The sequence below is a fragment of the Ictidomys tridecemlineatus genome, chromosome 11 (genome assembly GCF_052094955.1).
Source record: "Ictidomys tridecemlineatus isolate mIctTri1 chromosome 11, mIctTri1.hap1, whole genome shotgun sequence".
NCBI lineage: Eukaryota > Metazoa > Chordata > Mammalia > Rodentia > Sciuridae > Ictidomys > Ictidomys tridecemlineatus.
This window is the reverse complement of record NC_135487.1, coordinates 104478926-104499966: the sequence shown is the minus strand read 5'-3', so window position 1 is coordinate 104499966 and position 21041 is coordinate 104478926. Positions and strand designations below refer to the sequence as shown.

Genomic DNA, 21041 nt, shown 5'->3' with positions numbered 1-21041 from the left:
GGAAATTAATATTAAATAAAAGAACTTGTGTTTGCCCGTCTTCTGACTACCAGGTGACTTGAAAGTAGTATAGCCTATAAATTTATTGGTATTCACTAAATCTGACATTGTCAAAACACAGAATGTGCTTGGTCTATGTTAATGCCATAGCTTGCTCATGGCAGTTTTTTTCTCTTCCTCCTCCTCCTCCTTCTTCTTCCTTCCCTCCCTGGGTATTGAACCCAGAGACACTTTACTGAGTTACATCCCCAGTCCTTTCTATTTTTAAATTTTGAAAATGGGTCTTGCTGAGTTGCTGAGGCTGACCTGGAACTGGCCATCCTCCTGCCTCAGCCTCCTTTGTTGCTTGGATTACAGATGTGCACCATCACACCCAGCTAAAAGTGTGGGTTTCTCCTTGTCTCTCATTTTCCTTAGGGAATATTTTCTAGTAAAATTAATCATTGCTTTCCAAGTCTGCTTATGGGTTTCTGCTCAAAGCGGAGTTGGCGAAAATGTTTAAGAAGAAACATTACAATTAACCTTACCAATATGGACATGGAGCGAAGACAGGGGTGACTCTGCGCATGATAATCTTGGTGGAAAAACAGTGCTCAGACACCTGACGGGCCCCTTCCTAGTAACTTATCCATTGATTTATCCTACGAGAAGAGAGGAATTTCCTTGAGTAACTTCTGCCCATTCTAATCTGTGCAAGAACAGAATTTTTATTGTACCGGATGCTCATGGGAGGACAGTGGGTTCTTCTGGAAAAAATATTTGATAAGATGCCTATCAGTGTAGTGTAGAAACTTGCTTTTTCAGCCTCCCACATAAAGATGCCCGACAATTCTGCAACCGGTATAGAAACACTCTGGCCCATATTATTTTTGCAATGCTGTTGGGTTGTAACCAGGAATGCTGGTTACTGTCAGGTCATGGGAAAGGACTAATGGCACAGTACAACAAGAGAAACTTAATTATTCAGGAAAGAGGTAAGGCAAGATGTCAGTTCATATGTGGAAACGTTTAAATCAATGTAGTATAATGTCAAACTCATAGCAAGGGGCTTAGGCTTCTCCTCATTTCTAGAAAGTCAGTGTTTATACTCTGTCACCTTCTTTCCTGTGACCCCATGATAGGTGCCCTGCTGATCTTCCCAGTATCATCAGTTGCTTAGAACTTTGTCCCTACCTCCTTTCATTCTCATTGAAAATGTGTGCAGCCTAATCACTCCATTTCCAGTTATTTGAAAACATAAACTGCAGGTAAGACAATGGGAACTCCTTAATGAACCTAAACAGGCAAAATATGTATATTTTAACAGGAGACTCCAAAGTCAGTCTGCCCTCTCCTATCTATGTAGTTGGCTCTGTCGTTGCTATTAATGCAAAGTTATCAAATGCAAAATACCGAAGTAGAACTAAAAGATTCATGGCTCATTCCATATAGTTGTATATAAGTTTTTTGTACATCTACTACCTGGAAATATACTATGAAATACAATAAATGATAAATCAGAACCAGCCTCCTTCAAGAATTTGAAAACTAATGAGAGACAAAGACAAGTATTCCAATGATGTATTTGAGAGAACTCAGTGGTTGCTTTGAACTTTATATGTTATTTCATCTCATGTAAGTAAACAGGCTTAGGGAGCTATTTATAATATGATGCTGAAAGCAAGATTTTTTTTAAGTGCAGTAAGAGAGCCTGGAGTGTTAAAAAAATGTCAGGTGGGGGATGTCTTTAGAACTGCTGGAAAGGTGATGGTTTGGTTGTTTTGACCTGAGTGGAAAAGGGGGCAGGGTGCAGGCTCAAACAGACCCATGAACAGGCTCAAGTGGTGTCTGTCTAGGAAAGAGTTGTGGAGAAGTTATGAGCTATTGTCATTTTCTGGCTTGAACATTAAAGAGTTGCATAAAAAGACTGATTTCAAGTTTTCAAAAACATGTTTTTGTAAGTTAGGAATATTACCAGCAGGTGGTAGCAGCATACAGGGTTACAATTCTTTAGGCAGGCAGGAAGAAAAACTGTGAGTAAAGCAATTAGAATACATTTCTGTAAAAAATTAAATCCAATGTAAATCTCTTTCTCATTATCATTGAAGTTTATCCCTTCATGCAGATCAAAGCAAAGACAGCTGCAGCACACCAGGCCTGGAGGAGGTTCCAAGTTCAAACAAATCAGACTTGAAATCCTTGTTCCACCTTTCCTTAACTGTGTGATCTTGGGGGGCTATGATCAGAGGAAGAGAGAGGAGGAGAGGAAGAAGTTAAGAGTCAACTGTAGATCTCAAAAAAAAGCACCTATCTTTTGAAGCCAAAGTGCATGTGGTTCCAACCTTCTGGCAGCTTCTGCCAGCACCCATTTCTACATAGGCTCTAACCCCATGAATCTGTCTTTCGCGCATTTTATGTTTGTTAATAAACTCTAATTGTTAGAGCCCATCAGCTTGGCTTCTTATTGCTTTGTAAATTTACTACACAGTGGATGTGAAAATTCTTGATGCATATCAGAGGAAAAAAAAAAACCAGAACCCTTGGATGTATGGAAGCACAAGCTGATACAAAGGTAGGAATGCCCCCACAGCTAGAGACAAAAAAATGCAGGAACAGTAGGGTAGAGAATGACACTCACCCTTCCTCTGTGTGCCCCAATCCTTGATTCGCCCACTGTGTCCTCCATGTTGATTGGTAGTTGAAAGTCGGCACCATGAAGATCCTGGGCTTGGTCCTGGATAGACTCCGCCTCTCAGAGGCTGTGAAAAGTGTGTATTGGATTCAACTTCATTGTGAATCCCAACCCTTAGAGAGCATGATGAGCCAGGAAGAAAGAAGCTGTCCTCAACAGGCCTCCCAAAGAGCCAGTCAGCTCGTCTCTGAGCACCCTGAACTTTTACCTCTGTAGGGGAGTGTGTATATGTGCATGTGCATGCACTGAGAACACTTAAGATCCAAGCTCATTGATCATGTTCTTTGCCTTTGTACAAGGTTTTTCATGAGAATACTGACCTATCCTCAACCATGTTAATATTGGCTCTAGTTATTAACACTAGAACTGCCTCATGTCATTTTATAAATGATTATTTCAATACGTCTCAATTTCTACTGACAGACTCAACTAACAAAAAAAAAATCTACCTATAGAGCAACTGCAATAAACATTATTTTATTCTTGTACAATGTGCTCTCCCATCTTCATTTCTAGGGCTACTGGAAGCTACTTCTCTTGCCACACAGCAAGTTCATGGTGATTTGCTGCCTTGAGAAGTAGCTTCTAGAGCCTTTGCATGGTCAAACACCTTCATTCTGAGCCTGCAAGTACAATTTCTTTTTTCAATACTGGGGGTTGAACGTGGGGTGCTCTACCACTGAAGTTATATTCCCAGCCCTTTTGTTAATTTTGAGACAGAGTCTCACTGAAGTACCCAATCTAACCATGAACCTGTGATTCTTTTGCCTCGGCCTCCCAAGTAGCTGGGATTGTAGGTCTATGCCACTGTACCTCACTACAAGAATGATTAAAAAAAAATATCACTTTCTGTTATCTCAGTAAATCCGGAAATCTTCCAATGATGTATCTTAATAATAATAATTACTGAGCACTTTGTTTTTTTGTATCTATATAATTATACACCATTTTACATGTTAGTACATTTAATTTTCACAACAACCTTGTAAAAAAGGTATTATTATACATGAGAAAACTGAAGAGGTTAAATAACTTGGCTAAGATCACATATCTAATATGTGATAGAAAATATTTAAATACACACTTATCTGATTCCAAGTTCAGCATCTCTGCCATGACTCACTCTTTCTGTTTTGGGTCAGGAAGTACCTTTATCTCCTTGAGCAGTCTGATTTTCAAAGTATTTGTGGTCTGTACTCTTCCAGTGACGAACTCACTCTAGCCATACCTGGATGTGAAATTAGTCTGTGGTTTTCTTTACAGAGATTATTTCAATACAGAAGTGATCCAAATGATAAACAAACACTAAAAAATTGTATGCAAATATACCCTAAAAGATCTAGAAGAAACAGGTTCTAGGAAAATATGAACTAAACAACATGACACAAGAAGAGAGAGAAATTCTAACCAGACTGATAACCACGGAAGAAATTGAAAGTTCTATTAAAAATAATTTCCCCCTTAGGGCTGAGGATGTGGCTCAGTGGTAGAGCACTGCCTAGCATGTGAGAGACCCTGTGTCCAGTCCCCCAGAACAAGCAGAGTCAGTTGGCTTTATCAAACATTTGGAAGCAAATAAATATTTTCAGAACATAGAAATGTTTTCTTGATTCATAAACCTTTAACCTAAGCCTGGTAAGGAATCAGCAAATATTTTTTGAGGATCTATTATTTCCCAGGCGTTCTCTACATTCTGGGGCTCAGAGTCAACAAGATACATAAATTTCTTTTCTTTGTGGATTTTACAATTCATAAAAATTTGTCTCTGGGTGAGAAAACTCAATATTATAAATATGTCAGCTCTTATATATTCAACACTAATATATTGAAAATCTCAAAGGAATGTCCTATGTTTTAAACATGGTTTAAGTATGTTGCCCAGGGTTTTATAGTCCTCAGTGTGGTAATGTTAAGAGGTGGTGAAATCTTTAAGAGGCGAGACCTAGCAGGAGAATTTAGGTCACTGGTGGGCAATCTTTGGAAACTATTAACATATTTCTTTTGGGATACTAGCCTCTCTTTCACTTCCTGTCTCATTAAGAGACTGTTCTCTCTTGCCTATATTCCTGTCATGATGCCATTCTCCATTAGGCTCTAACCAGAGGCTTATTCAATGTGGCCACTCTATCTTGAACTTTCAGCCTCTGGATAGGTGAGCAAAACAAAGTTCTTTTCTTTGTAAATATCCAGCTTCAAATATTTTGCTATAGTAACAGAAAACAGACAAATATAGGGTATGGATGGAGATATATTCATGTACATGTATTTTAATTTAACAAATTGATGGTAAGGCTCTTCAAGAAAAATATATTAGTGAAAACAGCAAGGAAAATATATATATATTAAAACTTTTATTTATTTTTAATTTTAATATTTATTCATTATTTATTTTGGTACTGGGGATTGAACCTAGGGTTGCTTAACCACTGAGCTACATTCCCAGTTCTTTATACTTTTTTTTTTTTTTCAGACCAAGTTGCTAAGTTGCTGAGGATCTTGCTAAATTGCTGAGTCTGGATTGGAACTTGTGATCCTCCTGCCTCAGCCTCCTGAGTTGCTGGGATTATAGGTTTATGCCATCATGCCTGACTGTTTTTCTTTTTTCAACCTATTGGATTTCCTTAAATGGTATTCTATTTTCCTTTTCCCATTATGTCAATGGGTACGTGAGCTCATGCCAGTCAGGCTACTGGGTTCTCACAGTGATGGAAGGAGGAGATGAATGAAAAATTCTCTTTCAGGAGATCAAAGAGGTTTCTAGGCCAATTTTTGGTCTACTGTGAAATGAAGGGGGCATGGGAGGCTTTCTCTAAGGCAATAAACAACCTCATCTTAGGTGTTAAGCAAGTAGTAAGACATGAGAATATTTTGGATCTTGAGGACTAATTTTCTATACTTGGTCAGTCTACTAATTTCCCAGGAAGATCTTGGGATGAATTATCTGCATTTCTGTACACCAAAGTATCTTTTTTTTGTGGGGGGGGGTACTGGGGATTATAACTCAGGGGCACTCAACCACTGAGCCACATCCCCAGCCCTATTTTATATTTTATTTAGAGACAGGGTCTTACTGAGTAGCTTAGGGCCTAACTGTTGCTGAGGCTGGCTTTGAACTTGTGATCCTCCTGGGAAGTTACTTTAAAAAATATAAAGTGAAGCTGGGATGGTGGCTCAGCAGTAGCACACTTGCCTAGCATGCATGAGGCACTGGGTTCGATTCTCAGCACCATGTACAAATAAATAAAAATAAAAGTCCATCAACAACTAAAAAAAAAAATATTTAAAAAAAATTATTAAAGTAGGGGCTGGGGTTGTGGCTCAGTAGTAAAGTGCTTGCCTGGCATGTGTGAGACCTGGGTTCAATCTTCAGCACCAAATATAAATAAATAAATGAATGAATAAATAAATAAGTACAAAAGACCCATTGACAACTAAAAAATATTTTAAAAAATTATTGAAGTAATGCATTCCCATAATTATTCTAAAATCAGAGAGCATGAAATTCTTTGATATAAAAACCTAACTTGCTCTTCTTCCTCTTCTCTTCCCTAGTTCTCCAGAGGTAGCAGTGATGTTAAAACAAGTTGCAGCTGAGTCTTCTAAAGGCTCACTGTGATAGCCAAGTGAACTTCCCGGCAGTGCCCACTAAGCTAAGCAGCTGATTCTCATCTATGGTATCTGCATTTTTTTCTATCTGAAGACTTCTCTACTTTATCAGCATAGCTTTTCGTCATCTTGCCCATCACGTAAGAAAATCTTTGCCAGTTAATTGTCCCAAACTCCAAATAGCATCTTTCCCACTCTTTTTAAGTTACCCCATTTGTACTGGTCAGTTTGTTTATATGTAATAAGAAAATGCTTACTAGTTACTAAATACATGAGCTTAAAAAAAAGGGATAAATTAGGGAGGTTGTGACCAAGTTTGCAAAACATCCATCACAGATTTACTATGCTTAAATATGTGTTTACAGGCTATAAAATTGTTGATTATGTCAGAGGAACTAAATTTCTAGATATTAAGACACCTTTGGATATAGGATTCAGGATAAATTGAATAGTTTATTCTTTGGGGGCAAGAGTTCTTCATTAAATGTATGTATAGGTTGCAAGTTGCATATTAATTTTGGAAACAGTAGTATAAAAATGAATACTAAGAATCAAAGAAATACAATACCTGACCCACTGGCCCCTGACACATATCACTTTTAGGGATATATTGACTTTAGTACATGATTCTTTGATGTTATAAATAAATGTCAAAAATACTGCCAAAATTTTAAAACTATAACCACATATAGATTGATTTACATTAATACTTTTGAATTCCTTTATTTTAACTGCAAAAATCCAGGAGGGACTATAAAATACATAATAAAAATTAATATCAGACCTGGTGTGGGAGGATTCTGGGGTCTGCTGATGTTAACACAGACCACCTTTGCTTGGATTCACCAACATAGTCTCCACCACTGCTGACTGCAAGACTGTCATCAGCTCTGCCATTGACTTCCTTCATCAAGATGGATTTGATGGCATGAACCTGGACATTGAACATTCAGAGTTCTGGGGAAGTCCAACTGAAGACAAGCAGCAATTTGATATCCTGAGTAACTTGAGGATGGAGCCCCAGCTCTGTGAGATTTTTTTGAGAAGCTTGAGGCTTAGTGGATTTTCTGAGAGGTGAGTTTCCTGGTGATGGTGAAGGGTATTGCCTTCAGACAGTGCACTGGTTGAGGTATATGGAAATTGCTAGCAACAGAAACACACTCTCTTAGCTCTAAGTCCCAGGAGAATTTATTGGAAGTACACAAGTATCTGCAGGAACCCCAATATTTTAGTCTGCTATGTTGCTGCAGTGACTAAAAGACCTGACAAGAACAATTAAAAGAGGAAAAATTATTTGGAAGTTTGGAAGCTCATAGTTTCAGAGGTCTTAGCCCATAGATGGCTGACTCCAATCTTAGGGCCAGAGGCAGAACATTGTGGTGGAAGAATGTGGCAGAGGAAAGCAGTTGAGGATGTGGCACCAGGAAGCGGGGGGGGGGGGGGGAGAGAGAGAGAGAGAGAGAGAGAAAGAATAAGCATGTGCTCTACTCAACAAGAACAAATATAAACCCAAAAGCCATGCCCCCAGGAACCCAGTTCCTCTAGCCACACCCTACCTGCCTACAGTTACCACCCAGTTAATCCCTATCAGGAGATTAATGCACTGACTGGATTAAAGCCCTCATAACCCAATCATTTCACCTCTAAACCTTCTTGCATTGTCTCACATGGGAGCTTTTGGGGGACACCTCACATCTAAACCATAACACCAAGGAAGATATCCTTGGGTTGGAATGAAGAAACCATTCATTATGTTAATCAATCCTTGGAGAAAGTCTCTCCTGAGTACTACCATGATCCAGTCCAAGAACTGTGCATACACTGTAGACAGAGCAGTGAACTAGACAAACGTGCTCTCTACCCTTATGGACCTTACAGTATATCAAGGATACACACCAAAAAAAACCTCAAAAGAGTCTCAAGTATTTTCAAATTGTGAGAAGAGCTAGGATGGAAGCAAATAAGATGGTCAGGGAAGTCTTCTCAGGGGATGAAAAAACGAACAAGGCTCGCCATAGGAGAAAATGCCCGTTTATTGAGGAACAGTTCTGTATATTTATAGAGCTGGGAACGGTTTGACAGTTATGAGAGTTTAATGGTTGAACAGTTTGACAGTTGGCATGGGGTGCTTTCTGATTGGTGGGTAAGGATCATGTGAGCCAGCAGGGCTAGTCTGATTGGTGGGTAAGGATCATGTGAGCCACAGGGCTCACCATTGGGCAGCTCTTCTTGGGGGATGGGGAAGTTAGTCTTTGGAGCCAGGGTGACTCCCAACAGGGGAAGTGATATTTAAGTTGTGATATGAATGAAAAGGAACCAACCACACAGACAGCAAGGAGAAGGGTGTTCTGAGGAAGTTGAAATCATATCAGCAAAGGCCCTGAGGCAGGAGAGACCTTAGTCCTGCTACACACAAAGGCTTAGCAGGAAAAGGAATTCTGCCTAAAGTTCCTGGTCCCCTCTTCTTTGGGGATTACCATTAATTCTGACTTGACTCTTGGTACCTCTTTGTTCCAAGTTATGCTTTATCAAAACCTGTAATATTTGTATACCGGGGGGTATTTTTATAAAATAGGGAGGATTGCTGGGTGCTGAAAATAGCGCAAAAGTTACTTACTATAGGAAACAGACAATGAAGACAGCCACTGGAATCTACCAGGAAATGCTGGAGGGGTTTGAAGAAGCAGCTAAAAAATAGGACACCCCAGGATGCTTCTCATAACATCTGCCAGCAGAGGGAGCACTACAGCCCATGAAACTGCAGACTCTGGGGAGTGCACTGGGTCTCTTGGAATCTCCAAGTCCTAGAGCAGAGATTCCTAGACTATGTGGTGGAGAGCATCTCAAATAGTTAAGTGGATATAACATTAGGGAAGTTAACCTTCAATGACAAAGAGGTTTGGGAACTTGGTGGCCCTGGCATAAGGTTATGGTCTCTTTAAATTGTCACTATGGTGAGACTATGGTCACTGTGGGGAGGAATGAGACTCAAGATCATAGAAAATACTTATAATGGCAATCTCATTATTATCAATTTATTTTGAAAAAAAGCTGTATGATCATAGAAACTATTATTGACAAAACAGTAGAACTACTCACCTGATTCCTGTGGTCCTACAGATCTCTGTTTCTGAGACCCCCATGCTCTAACAACCCACAGTTAGTCTTTTTTTCTCCAGGAAACAGGACCACATGGCTCTACTTGGCATCATGGGTTTCCCACCATTATCATATCTTACTCCTTAGTCATCCATGAGGAAATGCCCTGGTGATTCTGTTGGCTCTTGTTCTGGGCTCCTCAACTTCACTAGCATGTCACCTGTAACTACCTTGGTATCTGGGACACATCCACGGGACACAACAGTCCTCTGCACATAGCCCCAAAGCAATAGTAAATTCTATTACACTCTTATAATATCTAGAGAAGGAATTAAAAAGTCTAGGATTTCAAATAATTGGAGCTCCCTTCCAACCTGAATAGTGTTTACTTGAATCCTGTGCTGACCACACATAGGATTCACAGATCAAGGTGACATGCATTAGTTCAATCATGTAAGAAAGGAAAGCCTTGAGGGGAGGGGAGATGGTAGGGTTTGGTGAGAGTCTTGCTTATGGATTAAGGCTTTCTTTGGGGGGACAATTACTAGACTTTGGTCATCAAATGCATCAGACACTGTTGATGAACAAAGGTGTGTTGCCTTCCCCAGGAATGTGCCACGGACCACTGGAAAGACAAGGGGGTCCCTGCAGAAAGGTTGGTTAAAGGTTTCCCACCTGTGGAGAGTCTTCCAGCTAAGTGCTTCTAACCCCTCAGCTGGTGCCCAGTCTCTGAAGCAGACTTATCTGGCCCTTTCATGTGGGAGGCAACTCCTAGGCTTACCATAAATTAACTAATTGGGCTTAAAATGCATCAGGGGAAATTCTTTTTTTTTTTTTTTTTTTTGGTGCTGGGGATCAAACCCAGGTCCTTGTACATGTGAGGTAGGTACTCTACCAACTGAGCTATATCCCCAGGGGAGATTCTTTCATGCTCTAAGTCACTGTGCTACTCTTCTCTGGAGTCCCTAAACCCTGGTTTCTCATTGCTGGGAGCATAAGCAGATTGATGTCTATAGAATATTTACTTAGGAAATAAAAAATGATCTGCATTTCCCTTTCAGGTTTTAAAACACCATCTTTTCCATAACCCCAAAGTAATACTAAATTCTGTTCTGCTCTCATAAATAGCTAGAGAAGAATTTCAAATAATCTGATCTCCCTTCCAACTTGAATTGATTGTGCTTACTTGAATCCTGTGCTGAAAGCAGAATGACTGGCAAGCAGTGTTTGCCAAAGCCCCAAGAGGAAAGAACCACCTGGGCGCATCTGAGTGCACTGTTTTCCCCAAATAACCTCTGGGTACAGGTTAGCCAGAATGGCACGTGTCTGTAGCCTGACATCAATTTGTAAATTTGTCTTGTCTCATAAATTTGTCTCTTCACTTAATGAGACAAGATTTTCTCTAAAGAACATATGAGATTAATGTCGTTTCCATGATGTCCTCTTCTCCATCTCCTTCCCATTTCTTCCTAGTTTTCCCCCCATTTCAGTTTTTTCTCTTCCAATGTGACATTGGTCGGTGACGTGCTCTTTCCCTTCTTCACCCCACACCTACGGAGCCACACATTCTGAAGTGGAACACAAATGCCTGGATGGAAGACCAAAAGTCCCCCACGCTGACGAAGGCACTAAGTGGCTTGGCCAGGACAACGCTGAGGACCACACTATGAGGTACAAAGACTGAATAAATTACACTTCTGGCTCTGACATCTGCATTCTGCAGGGACAAGACCTGCGGTTTGAGCTTTTAAATGTGCACAGAGGAAGGGCAGACTAACCTCATTATTACTTACTTTTTCCTCAAGCCATAAAAATATGATTAAATATAATTTATTATTTAATAATATGCTGTTTAAAATGTCACAGAGCACATGAAACACACTGGAAGACTTTAATGTGATTTAAATCGATTTTCAAATTTTTGCCGAGTGTGAATCTCTCCTAGTACATGTGCATGGTTATAATCCTGCTGCAATTGGCCATTAAATTCCACATTGTCACAGATTCTCTGGTGCTGCATGTCAAGCTACATCCTCCAGGATTTCATGCAGTCTCTATGTTATATCAATCTCTCTGTTGGAAACCCTACCTCACTAAGCACTATGTTTTTACTAAATGAACCCCCCAAAATCTTGTAAGCCTCTTGAACAAATCCAGATGTAAAATACATATGGCCCACTACATTTTGTCTTTGGTACTGGTTTTATTTATTTATTTATTTCCTTTTGGGGTCCTGGAGATCCTCACACTTGCACATGCTAGGTAAGCACTCTCCTACTAAGCTACACTTCTAGGTCTCATGATATTTTTTTTTAAGTATTTGTGCCACTTGTTAACAGTTTAGCATTTTTGGAGACCCTGAATATTAATTGAGGTTCTATTACAATTTATTTTTGATCAAGTCAGATTACTATTTTATTATTTAACAGGATGTGATTTTTACTTTCTTTCTTTCTTCGTATATGTGTGTTCGGGGGTGCTGGGGATTGATCCCAGGGCCTTGCCATGCTAGGCAAGTGCTCTACCACTGAACTACACCCCCAGCCCCAGATTATTATTTTAGGAAAGAGAGTTTCCTTCCCTGGGAAAAGCTTTGAGCCTATGGACCAAGCAGTGGGAAAGATGTTCCATCCTGTTGTCAATAAATTCCTAAGAAGGGGCAAAAGATCTTGGATCAGAAACAATGACAAGTGCTAAATTATTGTCTCTGAATCCACCTGCATGTAAATATATGGATCCACAGGAGAAAAGGAGGGAAGCATGTGGGAGGGGTGTTAATGAAAGTTTAATAAAATAGGTACTTGTCACTCCGTTTCTCTATATGCTTAACAAAACACTGTTGAAATCTTAAGAACTGTTTGCTAATCTTGTTCCCAGAATGAGCTGTCCCCAACTGCCGAACTACAAAATGTAACTTCTCTCCCTGCCCTCTCCAGGGAAAGTATATAAGCTCTGCTCAAGCTGTTCTCAGGGCTCTATCTCTCTTTGCTATAGAGAGCTCGGGCCCCAGCATGCTGGTCTCCAAATAAACCCACCCTTCTGCTGTTGCATAAGACAGTCTCTTGTGGTCTCTTACTCCGATGTTTCGCTGGACCCTAACAGTAAGAGTTCATCCTGACTCTCAAGTCATCAACTCTTCTCCACAGGTTAACAGAAACCATTCAATCATCAGATTAAAAGATGTCTAAGTACTGGGTAAGTTCTAAGCATCAGGTATCCTTAACATTCCAACTTGGTTTCCTATAGAGACATTTCTGACCCTCACCCTTTGTGATTTCAGAAGACCATGGCTGTTCTGGAATTCGGCTTCTCCAAGGTCATTCACCAGGAAGTTTCTGTCTATCCTTGTCCCCAGCTAACCCTTGTGTGGGGTGGCTCTCAGGGTTGTAGTGGGCTGGAACTTTCCTGTGGCCACTATCAGCTTCTCACTCTTTGAAATTCAGACCCTTTCAGAGTTTTGGGGATAATTACTAACAGGTAAGTGATACAAAAGGACCCACTCATTAAAAACTAAGCTAGACAGCTGGGTGTGGTGGCACACATCTGAAATCCCAGTGACTTGGGAGGGCTGAGGCAGGAAGATTGTAAATTCAAGGCCAACATCAGCAACTTTGTGAGAACTTGTCTCAAAATAAACACAAAAAGGATAGGGGATGTAGCTCACTGGTAAAGTGTCCACGGGTTCAATCCCCAGTATCTCCCACTGGGGAAAAATAAAAGATAAAGTAGACTACACTTAATGACAATCGTGAATAAATTACAGTCTGGAGAGTTAATGTTGAAGATTAAGAAGGCTACCTACCAGACCAGGGTGTGAGGGTAAGTACTTTACACATGGCTGCTGCTTTGTGATCTTTATACCCTTGGGCTAGCTATTAGGCTCCAGAGGTCCTTGTCCAGACTGAAGGGCAGTCAACCTGGGGATGTCTCAGACTTCTGGCCAGCCTCAAGGTACTAGTAGATTAGTGTAAGTTGAATCCCAATATGTTCTAGTGCCTACCACTGACTGACATGGAATCATGACCTCAATATATCTGTTGAATAGCAGGTTAAATAGATGATGTAGTGGGAGGGGGGAATTTTTGGTTCTCTGTGTTTTATCTTAGTCTGGGAAAGGCAACCTACTCAGGGTCTTCCTACTCCACACTAAAGCTTGGAAGAGCTCCTAAATCAGGAATGATGTAACCCACATTTAAGCATCCTCCATGTCTAGCAAGCCCACATCCCATCCAAGCTCTTGATACATGTAGGCCAGCAGCTACATATTACCAGAGTTAGTTATAGAACATATAAGGTTGGTCCTGGGAATTGTGAATAAAGGGCAAGGGCCCAAGAGTCTTTCACTCAAATGAAACCATCCACCTGAACACCCACCAGGAACCCCCAGATCAAAAACCAGCAGCAGGAGAAAGAACACTTGGAACCAGGTTTTATGCTCACAAATCTCAGTCTTAACACATTCTGGGCCCGGGGCTGAAAGACATGAGGGCCGTGGTGATGAGACCAAGAGCAGCTCTGTCCTCTATGCTGAAGAGTCTGTGATCAGGAGAAGCATGTGAAGGAAGTGATCACTTCTCAATCGTAAAACAGGCTTAAGTAAGCAACTCGGTTCCGATGCTTTCTAAATTCTTTGTCTGTGGACAGCTGCAATGAAAAACAATGTTCTAATGAGAATCCTCTGCCTTCCTTTGTGTGTGTGGCACTGGAGATTAAACCCAGGACCTTGCATGCAAAATAGAAGCACGCATTCTAGCTGTGTGGCCCAGGTAAACCCCAGTTTCTAGTAATCCAGCCTTAGTCATTTCCTCAACATTTGTGCACATCAACCATTTATAATGTTACTATGATAAAAAAAAAGTTGTTTGGCTTCTTGAAGACACAGATTATATGTCTAATTCTTGAATGTTACCTGTATGCCTTAGCACAATTATATTAATATGTTATATTAATTATTAATGTTACCTATATGCCTTAGCACAATTATATTAATTCCACAAATATAAATATTTGCAGAATTAATCCTAAATTCCACTAGGAAGGAAGGGTACTTCAAGAAGTATGATAGCTAACATGGACAGAAGCATATGTTATCATTACTGAGTTAAATGCTTTTCTACATTGTCTCCATTATTAATCTTTACAACCATATCAGATCAACTCTGTTATTATTTCATTTTAAAGGTAAGAAAACAGATGCTTAGAAAAGTTAAAGGACTTGCCTAAGATCACATAGCTAGTCTACACAGGAGCTGGTATTTGAACTCAGGCAGTATTATCCCCAGAGTCTGTGCTCTTAACCAGAGTGCTCTATAGCCCTCCAATCATTTAACACTCAACTTTATGTCAGAAAGAGCACTGCATCAGGAGTCAAAACATCTGTATTCCAGTTGTAGAACTTGTATGAATCAATCTTCCTGGTTCCAGTATCATCCATTGTCTTAAAGGGATATTTCTCCTGAACCTACTGCAAAAGATTACTTGAGGAACAAATAAGATGACATGACTTTAAATCAGTCCTATACACTGTTAAAAATCTAATGAAACTATGTAACTCTCTCAAAAGGATCCTCATATTTCTATGCACACAAAACTGTGCATATAATTTCAGGGGACCATAAACTTCATTTACAAGCTTCTGGTTATTAACCCTTGATAAATATGAACATATTAGACAGAGTGATCTACAGAAATCCAATCTTATTACCTCAGCTTTTAGAGTTCTTTTCTGAAGACTTGGAACCTGAGCCCAGTCTGGAGATCCAAATTTCATTGGCCAAGTAATTTTTGGGAACGGCTTCTTCTCTGGGTTGTATGTACCAGGGCTAGAAATAAAAAAATACAAACATCATGTCTAATGAGTCAGTGGCATAGGACAAACTCCACTAGTAGGTAGCATGGCCATCACTGAAGTAGGTTTAACCTCTTGGGAGAAGGCAATGGACTGATTAACTTTTTAATGCTGGGCAAGCGTGGGGTGGTTTGCTTGTTAATGAATTTCTTATTAGCTAAGGTATAGACTGCTTTTAAAAAATATTTGTATAATTCAGTGTTCTGAGCTGGGCACCAGAAGATCTCTAAAGAGGTATTGCTAGAAGAGATCTATGATAATGATAAATTAGTTCTATTATTTAAAGTTCGTGGTTAAAATGTTGAAATAATCTATCTGCAATCTAGGGACATCAAAGTGGAACCAATTAAATTTCTTGGCCATGGATTATTTTAGAATTGTCTTTGTTCAATAACCCAATCAACAAATGGGCCAAGGATCTGAACAGACACTTCTCAGAGGAGGACATACAATCAATCAACAAGTACATGAAAAAATGCTCACCATCTCTAGCAGTCAGAGAAATGCAAATCAAAACCACCCTAAGATACCATCTCACTCCAGTAAGATTGGCAGCCACTATGAAGTCAAACAACAACAAATGCTGGCGAGGATGTGGAGAAAAGGGTACTCTTGTACATTGCTGGTGGGACTGCAAATTGGTGCGGCCAATTTGGAAAGCAGTTTGGAGATTCCTGGGAAAGCTGGGAATGGAACCACCATTTGACCCTGCTATTGCCCTTCTCGGACTATTCCCTGAAGACCTTAAAAGAGCATGCTACAGGGTGCTGCCATATCGATGTTCATAGCAGCACAATTCACAATAGCTAGACTGTGGAACCAACCCAGATGCCCTTCAATAGATGAATGGATAAAAAAAAATGTGGCATCTTTACACAATGGAGTACTATGCAGCAATAAAAAATGACAAAATCATAGAATTTGCAGGGAAATGGATGGCACTAGAGCAGATTATGCTTAGTGAAGCTAGTCAATCCCTAAAAAACAAATACCAAATGTCTTCTTTGATATAATGAGAGCAACCATGAACAGAGCAAGGAGGAAGAGCAGGAAGAAAAGACTAACATTTAACAGAGTCATGAGATGGGAGGGAAAGGGAGAGAAAAGGGAAATTGCATGGAAATGAAGGGAGACCCTCATTGCTATACAAAATTACATATAAGAGGTTGTGAGGGGAATGGGAAAATAAACAAGGAGAGTAATGAATTACAGTAGATGGGGTAGAGAGAGAAGAAGGGAGGGGAGGGGAGGGGGGATAGTACGGGATAGGAAAGGTAGCAGAATACAACAATTACTAATTGGGCATTATGTAAAACTGTGGATGTATAACCGATGTGATTCTGCAATCTGCATTTGGGGTAAAATTGGGAGTTCATAACCCACTTTTCAATCTAATGTATGAAATATGATATGTCAAGAGCTTTGTAATGTTATGAACAACCAATAAAAAAAAGAAAAAAAAAAAAGAAAAAAAAAAAAAAAAAAAAAAAAAAAAAAGAATTGTCTTTGTTCCTCAAACTTGTGTCTTTTGAAAACTACACTGAGATTTAATCTGGCTCTAGTCAGAATGGCAATTTTCAAGAATACAAGTAATAATAAATATTGGCGAGGATGTGGGGGGAAAGGTACACTCATACATTGCTGGTGGCACTGAAAGTTGGAAAGCAGTATGGAGATTTCTCAGAAAACTTCGAATGGAATCACCATTTGACTCAGTTGTCCCACTCATAGCATATACCTCAAAGACTTAAAATCAGCATATTATAGTGACATGGCCACATCAATGTTTATAGCAGCTCAATTCACAATAGCTAAGCTATGGAGCCAACCTAGATGCCCTTCACCGGATGAATGGATAAAGAAAATCTGGTATATATACATATGTAATATTATTCAGCCATCAGGAAGAATGAACTTTTGTAATTGCATATCATGCACAACCACAAGAATGGGAAGTTATGCTCCATGTATCTATGATATGTCAAAATATATTCTACAGTTATGTATAACTGAAAAGAAAAAATACAAAATTTAAAAAAAACTTTATTTTTGGTGTTAATTCTACTGTGGTGGACTGAGGGTCAAGATTCAACACTTCAACTTTCTTAACACAAACTTGAAAAAATTACTTTCACTGTATGATCTTGGACTTCTCATCAGTAAAAGACAGACCCTGCCCCTTTGCTGTGCAATTTCATACATTCCGAGTGGTTTCCTAACACACTAAGAATAAGCCCCTTGACCCCCAAAGTCCTCTCCTCCCTCTCTCTCTTCCTTCTTGTTCACTGCCCTCTAGCCATACTAGCCTTCTTCTTCTTTCCGTCACACCAAGTTCTCTCCCAGTTTACAGCCTTTGCACTTCAGATCTCTTCTGCCCAGGGTGTGCTGTCTCCAGGTCTTCCCAGGCTGGCTCAATCTCGTCACTCAAAAATCAGATCAAGTGTGATGTGCTCAGAGCATCCTTTCTTAACCACCCACTACCTTCACATCATGGTCCTGTTTAAAGTTTCCTCATAGCACCTTTCCTGGTCACTCTACTTCCTGGTTTGTCCACAACAGCCCCAGCTCATAGCTGCTTCTCTTTCACTCTCAGAAGTGTCATAGATGGACAGATAAATTACATGGTCACCGTCTTTACTACTATTGGTATTTCCTTGTGTATTTACTTCTCATCTATTTGGACTCTAGACTCCAAGCTCAGAGCCTCGTGAGGTGGGTTTACTGCAAGAACTTTGCAACCTACAAAGTACAAACTACAAAATAGCCAGGTGTCATGGCACAGATCTGTCCTATCAGGGATTCAGGAGGCTGAGGAAGGAGGACTTCGAGTCTGGGGTCAGCCTAGGTGACTTAGTGAGATTCTGTCTCAAAATAAAAAAGTAAATGGGGCTGGAGATGTGGCTCAGAGATTCATTCTCCAGTACTGGGAAAATAAAACAGACAAAAATAAACAAACAAACCCAAACTATTTGGCATCTTGATAAATACTGACTGGATGAATAACTGTGATTTTGCAATTACACAAAGGCCAGAGACCTGGGAGATAAGAGGATTAAATCTTTAAATTTGGGTGGTTTCTTATTGAGTGGGATGGTTTTGTTATAATCACTAATTTATGGACTTCTTTTCCTATTGCTTATTGATGAACTATACTAGAGAAAAGAGGAGACATACCCAGGGAAATTGTCTTTTGAATAGCTCTGAAATCGAGGCATGAAGGCATTAAATGGAACAAAACTTTGCTTTGTTTTTTCCTTCCAATTCTCTACTCTCTGGTACTTGCCTGGGTGAAGTGTCGATTCCTATTACCAAGAAAAAAATTCAATGTGTTAAAGGGAGACACACCTACACAGAAATGCTTCCATTTCAAAAACTCTCAACTGTCCTTTTCCTATGTATAAATCAGCCATGGTTCAGCCATTTCAAGATATACAAATAGGCTTATATGGATAGAAAACCAAGCTATAGATGTGAGTCAGTCATGCTGGATGTATAGGTTGTAGTAATAAACCTAGGCTGAGCAGGGAACCAAGACAACTTTTGCAGTCACTATGCCCCTGGTCCCACTGAGAAATTTTGAGAGCCAGTGTCCCTTGAGTTTCCATGGAAGTAAACATCCAATCAGAGATTAGGATCCTTGGTCCAAGGATGTAGCTCAGTGGTGGTGTACTTGCCTAGTGAGTCCCTGGGTTCCATCCCCACCCACTTCATGAGAGAAAGAAAGAAAGACAAGGAGAGGGAGGGAGAGAGTGAGAGAAAGAGATTAGGATCCTTTACTAAAGATTAGATTTAAAATCCAATCTCACAAAAGGATAGAAAAATTAGAACCTGTTTCTTTAACTGACAAGATAATATGAGGTACATAAATGCATTTTCCAGTATTTTGACCTCATGCATCTCAGCACTAAAATCCTTTGTTGGGACTGTTTTCTCAGTGAACTGTTTTTGCTCTTCCCAATATACACACAACTTCTGCAAAGCTAATGCCCAAACATTTCATGCAGTCACATGGGTCATCATAAAATCCCAGCATTTTACCTTGTTGACTGGCTTAAACCTCATAGCTGTTCTGGCTCCAAGAGTATATCCTTTTGTACTGGTTGGAATCTTGGTTAAGTTGTATGCCAAGCCATAGGACTTCAAGTAGTAATATATGAATAAAAAGAGAGAAGGAGTAAAGAACAACATCAATACCACAGTGAACAGCCTTCATCTAAACTACTCTGTAAGACATTGCTTTTTCTCTCTTGACTCCTTCAAGGTCAATACCACACAATAATCACATAAATCATACATGTAATTTTGCAAGGGGTTGTGTCATAGTTTAGATGTGAGATGTCCCCCAAAAGCTCATGTATGAGACAATGCAGGAAAGTTGAGAGGTGAGATGATTTTGTTCCTTGAGCTGATTAATCAGTGCTTAAATTCCCCTCCCCAGCATAGAGATTAACTTGGTGACAACTCTAGGCAGATAGGGTGTGCCTAGAGGAAGTGGGTCCCTGGGGTGTGCTTTGGGGTTCATGTTATGTTCTTATGAGCAGAGCTTTCTCTCTGCTTCCTGACTCTCATGTTCTGAGCTGCTTTCTTCCACCAGATGTTCTGCCTCCTCTCAGGCCCCAAGGAATGAAGCTGGCCATCTATGGACTGAGACCTCTGAACCATGAGCCCCAAAATAAACTTTTCCTCCTTAAAATTGCTCTTATCAGGTCTTTTGGTAGCAGTAAGGAAAAAGCTGATTAAAAGAGGGATGTAGTTGGACAGGTAGAATAAATGACATCTTTGTGTATTCTAATAAATTCCATCCTCTGAATCTCATAGGGCTGAACCTGTTCCAGTTGCACCTGGCAGCCTGAAGGTAGGACCAGTGGGAAGGAGCTGGCCTTGGCTCAGAGCCTTTGAGGTGGGGATGGAGTAGGACCATATGGAGACAAGGTTGCTTGCCTTGGGTGGAACCATGGTCCTTTACTCTCTGTATTGGCTGGGACAGCTGGTTGCCCACTAGGCACTTTCTCATGCTCTGACCCAGAAGATCACAAAGCCTAGCGTTTGTTTTCCAGGGGACTTGGGTCTCCCTTCCAATCCAGGAAACAGTTCCTTGAAAGGGAAAGTGAATACTCACATCTGTCATGTAACTTCCAGGCCCTGTGTGAGGAAATCCCCTAAGAGGGAGAAAGTCATTCCCCATCCGGTTTGGGGGATAGAAGTGAGGAAAGAGCCTCCTGGGTTGGCATGATCCAAAGGAGTAGTTACTCGGCAACCCTGAAAATCAAGAAAGACAAACTCCAGGTTAGGGAAGGCACCAGGTCTCTGCAAGCTGTGGAGGAGAGGAGAGTTCAGACAGTAGAACAGAGCCCTGGGCCCCAAGGAGTTCTCACAAAAAACAGACCAATCTCCCCCTAGGGGCCACTGCACTTCCCTCCCCTCCAGCCTTCCAGCCTCACCAGCCTTTTCCTTCCCTGTGCTCTGGACTCCTGGGCATGCCTCCTCACCAGCTCTGCTGGAGCACATCTCCCAGGGTTCCTGTAGCACTGTGTATTGTGTAGTCAAGGGAACAGAGGCACTAGCCTGGCCCAGCTGGGGAGGTTGGGAGGAGGTTCAGGATCCTGGCTGCCAGCAAGTGGCAGTGCTGAGCAGGAGGTGAGAGTCTGCACCTCTGGGCAGAGAACCCAGAGGGCAGTGAGTTCAGCAGCTGGGCCAGGGGTAGGAGGTCTGTTAGATGCCCAGCTGGAGGGGCTGAGTGGGCAAGGGGTGTGGCAAAGGGCTTTGGAAACAGCCAGGAGGAATGCACTGCTGAAGAGGTAGAGAGGGGGTTCAGTA

At 40.6% G+C, this 21041-nt stretch overlaps 1 protein-coding gene across 2 annotated transcripts; it reads right to left on the bottom strand.

Annotated features, from left to right (window-relative positions):
• Positions 1–13788: 13788 nt before the first annotated feature.
• LOC101960516 (ciliary microtubule-associated protein 3) lies at positions 13789–20798 on the bottom strand. Of its 2 annotated transcripts, none has more exons than XM_078027001.1 (6): positions 20714–20798; positions 20344–20483; positions 19263–19361; positions 18399–18526; positions 15081–15198; positions 13789–14020 (listed from the first exon to the last, which is right to left on the bottom strand). In XM_078027001.1, the coding sequence occupies exons 1-6, from the start codon at positions 20730–20732 to the stop codon at positions 13952–13954; spliced, it is 573 nt and encodes a 190-aa protein (XP_077883127.1). In that variant the 5' UTR covers positions 20733–20798; the 3' UTR covers positions 13789–13951. The 2 variants fall into 2 exon arrangements, with proteins under 2 accessions (XP_077883127.1, XP_040143340.2); XM_040287406.2 differs by having other exon boundaries at positions 20666–20797.
• Between the last annotated feature and the right edge of the window lie 243 nt (positions 20799–21041).